The following is a 7,127-nucleotide window of genomic DNA, read 5'->3' as shown; positions in this document are numbered from 1 at the left end:
AATCTTGAAAAAAAACAAATATTACAATGAATAAAATATTTTGCAGTCCGTTATTTATTTACATCTTTTCTTTTTTTTCAATAAATATTTTTTTTAGGGGAATTATATTCTTGTAATTAACCATTTTTTAATAATCAATAAAAGTTTATTAATTGTTTTCTCATTTCTCACCACTTACTCACAAAAGATGTGTGAGTATATATTATACTTTTACAAAAAATTCTTTCAATTATACATGTTAACAATCATACAAATCATATCTTTTAACTATATTCTTATAAAAATTTTAGAAATTATTTTATTTGAAAACACACACACAAATATATACATATATGTAAATAAATAAACACATCTATTATATATTTTATATTAATTGATCAAAATATATATGTATATAAATTGGTACATATGAAAACTAATTTTTCTTGTAGTCTGTAATTTGAATATAATGAATATTAAAATCTAGTGTATTGTGATTTTCCGATAATTATTAACTAATGCGTCTCAGGTGCATTTTACTGACACCTTACTCGACATTGAACTAAAAAGTATTATTATTATTACTACATATTTTTATTTTTATATAAAAAAAAAAACTAAGAAGAGAATAAGAAGAAGAAGAAGAAATTATTCATACCTTGAAAAAAAAAACATTAAAAACATACCGTTGAATCGCAAGTTTAGCATCACACGAATTTTCTTTTCTTACTCTTGGATGTTGGCCAATTAAGTTGAGATAAGAATGGATCTGGTTCATGACTAAATCCTTGCAGTAAATCAATAAGTTCACCTTCACTTGTAGCAGAAACTAACATCCTTCGCGAAGCTAATGAAATAAATCCCTGTTCCACAACATCATCAAGAAACGATAACAATTTATCATAATAATTGTTAACATTTAACAAACCAATTGGCTTATTGGGGATATTTAATTGTGCCCAACAAACAGTATGAAATATTTCTTCCAAAGTACCGAAACCTCCTGGTAAAGCAATGAAAGCATCAGAATGTTCAATCATTTGAGTAATTCTTTCATACATGTTGTCCACTTTCATTTCTTCTCCTATTGTTGGTCCTGTAAGATTGGCTAAGGTAATCGGAATAATGCCTAAGACTTCACTTCCACCTGCATGCGCAGCTTTTGCAACTTTTCCCATGAGGCCAACTTCACCACCACCATACACCAAATGAATCTTGTTTTTAGCAAGTGCTATTCCAAGCTTTTCTGCTACTTCTTCATAAATTGAATCTTTTCCTGCACTAGATCCACAAAATACACAAATATTTTTGATTTTACTTACCGTGGACGTTGACATGTTGAGAAATATGTTTTCTGTAATTGTTAGATCACAGCATATGAATTTATAAGCGTAACATGCCAAAAGTCAATATTTGAACAGGAAATTATTATTATTAAAAGAAAATAAAAATGACAAAATTAAAACAAATATATACAGCGTAGTTGTGATTGTGGCTCACATCTTCCTCTGATTTTACGTTCAGTAACGGCTTCAACGCCTTCTATGAGTCGAGGATATGCTTCCCATCCAATTTTCTTATAAATTGGCAAACAGGGTCTTTTAACGTCAGATTCCCAAGACGAGATTGTATATATATATTTACTTATCTAAATAGACATGCGTTACTACAGTAGGATCTTTGTAAGGCTGATTCCACCGTCCATATTGATATTCCTCCTGTTGAAATTGCCACCATAGTTTAAGAAGTTCATTTTGCACGTACCCACTAGAATGCGTATCAAGAACCTCTAGAAAATTATCCAAAGGCTCTTTACTCAGACCATTTTTAATGAATAAAATTTTATCTTCTCTATTCATTGATGTCATTCCAACATTTTTGCATTTCCCATTACAAGTCCACCTTGCACATTTATAACATCCACCTATACGTTTAGCTCTTCGCTTTTTGGCATATGTGCTTTTACCAAATCCTGGCATATGTCTTATTATTAATTCACTTGCTTTCCCAACCAATCGGACTTTTGCTTCAATTATCAAACGGATATCATCCGGTATACCATATGACATCATCAACCTTAGCCGCTCACATCTAGCTTTATAAATTTTTTTCAACGCATTATCAGGTAAACAAGCAAAATATTTACGAAGATTCATAATACACGCATCCATATTATTATTATTATTATTATTATTATTATTATTATTATTATTATTATTATTATTATTATTATTATTATTATTATTATTATTATTTCAATTATTTTGGGAAAACTGAAGAAACCGACTTAAACAGTCACGGAGTACCGTTATCCGCCACTTAACCGGGAAATGAACTAGAATCTGCAAAACAAAATGAAAATATCAAAAAACTATTGTGGATCATATAAAGGCATAAACTCATCATTAAGAATTTCATTTTCTATAAAAGGCTTAAGTCTTTGCCCATTAACTTTAAACACGTCATTATTTTTAGGATTTTCAATATCAACAGCACCATGAGGATAAACAAATTTGACTATAAATGGTCCTGACCACCTCGATCTTAGTTTACCTGGAAATAAATGCAAACGAGAATTATAAAGCAAAACTTTTTGTCCAATTTCAAATGACTTTCTCATAATATTTTTATCATGAAAGACTTTAGTTTTATCTTTATAAATCTTTGAATTTTCATATGCATCATTTCTTAATTCTTCAAGTTCATTTATTTGCAATTTTCTTAATTTAGATGCATCATCTAAATTAATATTAAATGCTTTAATTGCCCAATAAGCTTTATGTTCAAGTTCAACTGGTAAATGCCAATGCTTACCAAAAACTAACCTATATGATGACATCCCTAATGATGTTTTGAATGCAGTTCTATATGCCCATAATGCATCAGTTAATCTTAAAGACCAATCTTTTCGATTTGGATTAACTGTTTTTTATAAAATTTGTTTTATTTCTCTATTTGCAAGTTCAACTTGACCATTACTTTGAGGATGATATGGGGTAGAAACTTTATGTGTAATGCCATATTTTCTTAATAAAGAAGAAAATGATTTATTTATAAAATGACTTCCCCCATCACTAATTATTGCCCTAGGAATTCCAAATCGACTAAAAATATTTTCTTTTAAAAATTTTATAACAACTTTATGATCATTAGTTCTACATGCAATCGTTTCAATCCATTTTGAAACATAATCAACAGCGACTAAAATGTACGTATATCCAAAAGATAATGGAAATGGACCCATAAAATCTATCCCCCAACTATCAAATATTTCAATAATTATGATTGGATTTAAAGGCATCATGTTTCGTTTTGAAATTGATCCCATCTTCTGACAATTTTCACAAGATTTGCAAAATAAATGCGTATCTTTGAATAAAGACGGCCAATAAAATCCACATTGTAAGATTTTTGTAGCTGTTTTATTGGATGAAAAATGACCTCCACATGCTTCAGAATGAAAAAATTTAATAACATTACTTACTTCATTGTCGGGTATGCATCATCGAAAAATTTGGTCAGGACAATACTTAAATAAGTAAGGATCATCCCAATAAAATTTTTTAACTTCTATCAAGAATTTATTCTTATCCTGTGAATTCCAATGAGAAGGCATTTTATTTGTCACAAGAAAATTTACAATGTTAGCAAACCATGGCATAATAGTAGCATAAAACAACTGATCATCTGGAAAATTTTCATTTATTGGTATTTCATTATGAGATGATTCAGTCATTATTCTAGATAAATGATCGGCTACAACATTTTCTTTTCCTTTTTTATCTTTAATTATAATATCAAATTCTTGTAACAATAAAATCCACCGTATTAATCTTGGCTTAGCATTTTGTTTATTTGATAAATATTTTATGGCAGAATGATCGGTGTAAACAATAGTAGTAGAACCAATTAAATAAGATCGAAACTTATCTAATGCAAATACTACTGAACGTAATTCTTTTTCAGTAGTTGAATAATTTATTTGGGCACTATTTAAGGTTCTACTAGCATAATAGATTGCATAAGGTTTTCCTTCTTTTCTTTGTCCTAACACAGCTCCTATAGCATAATCACTTGCATCACACATTAATTCAAATGGTAAAGACCAATCTGGAGGTTGTAAAATAGGGGATGTAATTAAAAGATTAATTATTTTTTTAAAAGCATTTTCACATTTTTGAGTCCATTCGAATTGTGTATCTTTTGTTAAAAGATTTGACATTGGTTTAGATATTATGCTGAAATTTTTTATAAACCTTCTATAAAATCCTGCATGACCCAAAAATGATCGAACTTCTTTGACTGTTTTTGGTGATGTTAAATTAGAAATAACATCAAATTTGGCTTTATCAACTTCAATTCCTTTTTCAGATATCACATGTCCTAAAACAATCCCAGATTTAACCATATAATGACATTTTTCCCAATTTAAAACAAGATTTTTTTCTTCACATCTTTTTAATACTTTTTCTAGATTTTTAAGACAATTTTCAAATGAGTTTCCAAAAACAGTTATATCATCCATAAAAACTCCTACAAATTCTTCAATCATATCACTGAAAATACTTAACATGCATCTTTGAAAAGTAGCTGGAGCATTACATAAACCAAATGGCATTCTTTTAAATGCAAAAGTTCCGAAAGGACAAGTGAAAGTTGTTTTTTCTTGATCTTCTAATGATATAGGTATTTGATAATACCCCGAATACCCATCAAGAAAACAATAATAAGAATTTCCTGCTACTTTTTCTAAAATTTGATCTAAAAATGGTAGTGGGAAATGATCTTTTCTAGTTGCATCATTTAATTTTCTATAATCAATACACATACGCCAACTAGATGGAATCCTAGTTTGTAATAACTCTCCTTTTTCATTTTTTATAACAGTGATGCATGACTTTTTAGGTACTACTTGTGTTGGACTTATCCATTTACTATCTGAGATTGGATAGATAATTCCAGCGTCTAATAGTTTTAATACTTCAATCTTAACAACTTCTTTCATATGTGGATTTAACCTTCTTTGCGGTTGTTGATATGTTTTAGCATTTTCTTCCAAGTGAATTTTATGTGTACAAATTAAAGGATTCATACCTTTTATATCTTTCAAAGTCCATCCAATTGCATTTTTATATTTTTTAAGTAATTGAATTAAATCTTCTTCTTGATTTGGTAGAAGAGTGGAAGAAATTACAACAGGAAATGTTTTATTTTGACCAAGAAATACATATTTCAATTCTATTGGTAAAGCTTTTAATTCAAGTTTTGTATTATCATCTTCTTTAAAATTATTTTCAGACTCCAAACTTTCTACTGAAAAAACTTCACATTGTTGATTTAAGTTTTCTTCTTGTATATTTTCTTCCACAATTGTTTGAATTTCATTATCATCTTCATTTTCATTTTCATTAATACTTGGTTGTTTACATAAATTAAACACATTAAGTTCTAGAGTCATATTTCCAAAAGACAATTTCATTATTTCATTTCGACAATTAATTAAAGCATTTGAAGTTGCTAGAAATGGTCGTCCCAATATTACTGGAATTTCATTATGTACTTCTATTGGTTGTGTATCTAAAACAATAAAATCTACAGGATATATGAATTTATCAACTTGAACCAACACATCTTCTACAATACCTCTAGGTATTTTAATTGACCTATCCGCCAGTAAAAGAGTAACAGAAGTGTGTTTTAATTCTCCTAAATTAAGTTTTTCATAAACTGAATAAGGAAGTAAATTCACACTTGCTCCCAAATCCAACAAAGCTTTTTTCATTTTATTTTCTCCAATAATACATGAAATTGTTGGACAACCAGGATCTTTATATTTTAAACTAGAATTATTTTGAAGAATAGAACTTACTTGTTCAGCCAAGAATGCTTTTTTCTTCACATGCAATTTTCTCTTCACAGTACATAAGTCTTTTAAAAATTTTGCATAAGAAGGTACTTGTTTAATAGCATCTAATAATGGAATATTTATCTTCACTTGTTTAAAAACTTCATAGATATCAGAATCACTTTTTTGTTTTTTATGATTTGTTAATGCATGAGGAAATGGTGGAGGTTTATTTGACTTATTTACTATTTCAGATGATTTATCATTCACCATATTATTCTTAAAATTTAAGGTATCATCATTCTCAAAAGTATCAGGATTATCATCCTTACTCTTTGATTTTAAATGATCCTTGTTTTCATTACTATATGGATCATTAACTATTTTACCACTTCTAAGGGTAATAACAGATTTTATTTGATCAATTTTTTCATTTTTTAATTCTTGATTTTGATTTTTAGGATTAGGTTGAGGTTGAGATGGAAATTTTCTTTTTTCATGAATATTAAGTGCAGATGCAAATTTTGCAAGAGTTTCTTTCAAATCACTCATAGATTGACTGTTTTGAATATTGATAGACTCTTGCTTTTGGATAAATGCATGAATTACAACTTCAAAGTTTTTTCTTGGAGGTGTAACATAAGGAATATAACCTTGATGATTTTGGTTATTTTGAAAATATTGTTGTGACGGTTGTGCATTATTATCATTCATCCAACTAAAATTAGGATGATTTTTCCATCCCGGATTATATAATGGTGAAAAAGGATCTAGTATTGGTTTTTTATAATTGTTAACATAGTTTTCTTGTTTATGGAGACATTCTTTAAATGAAGGTAATGTTGGACAATCTTTTGTAGCATGATCATGTGTATCACATATATGACAAACAATTTCTTGAATACTTTTTAATTGACCACTCTTTTTCATTTCTAATGACTCAATTTTTCTTGCTAAAGATGCAAGTTTAGCTTGAATATTTGTATCATCTTTAAGATTATAGATACCACCCCCATTTGTTGAATTATTGTTTTTAGTTGTTGGTGGTTCTATTGTGCCTATATTATCCCAATTTTGAGCATTTTCTGCTAATGAATCCAAATATTCCATAGCTTCATTTAGGTTTTTATCTTCAAAAGTTCCATTACACATGAATTCTATCATTTGCCTATCTTTAGGTATTAAACCTTCATAAAAGTGAGAAACTATTCTCCATGTTTCAAAACCATGATATGGGTATGTATTAAGTAATTCTTTATATCTATCCCAACATTGATAAAACGTTTCTCCTTGTTTTTGAGAA

At 28.4% G+C, this 7,127-nt stretch overlaps 1 protein-coding gene and 1 pseudogene across 1 annotated transcript; both read right to left on the bottom strand.

The window, feature by feature from the left end:
• Window positions 1-415: 415 nt before the first annotated feature.
• On the bottom strand, window positions 416-1,316 carry LOC140821558 (cytokinin riboside 5'-monophosphate phosphoribohydrolase LOG3-like). Its single transcript, XM_073182065.1, has 2 exons — window positions 791-1,316; window positions 416-432 (listed from the first exon to the last, which is right to left on the bottom strand). Exons 1-2 carry the CDS (start codon window positions 1,314-1,316, stop codon window positions 416-418), a joined length of 543 nt encoding a protein of 180 aa, XP_073038166.1.
• Window positions 1,015-6,417, bottom strand: LOC140821557 (uncharacterized; annotated as a pseudogene).
• Between the last annotated feature and the right edge of the window lie 710 nt (window positions 6,418-7,127).

Source organism: Primulina eburnea, unplaced genomic scaffold, assembly GCF_022965805.1.
Source record: "Primulina eburnea isolate SZY01 unplaced genomic scaffold, ASM2296580v1 ctg630_ERROPOS838552, whole genome shotgun sequence".
NCBI classification, from domain to species: domain Eukaryota; kingdom Viridiplantae; phylum Streptophyta; class Magnoliopsida; order Lamiales; family Gesneriaceae; genus Primulina; species Primulina eburnea.
The sequence above is the reverse complement of the archived record's forward strand: the minus strand, read 5'-3'. Positions and strand labels throughout refer to the sequence as shown.

Coding starts and splice junctions, on each gene's coding strand:
- LOC140821558 (XM_073182065.1), bottom strand. CDS start 1,316: ATGTCAACGTCCACGGTAAGTAAAATCAAAAATATTTGTGTATTTTGT.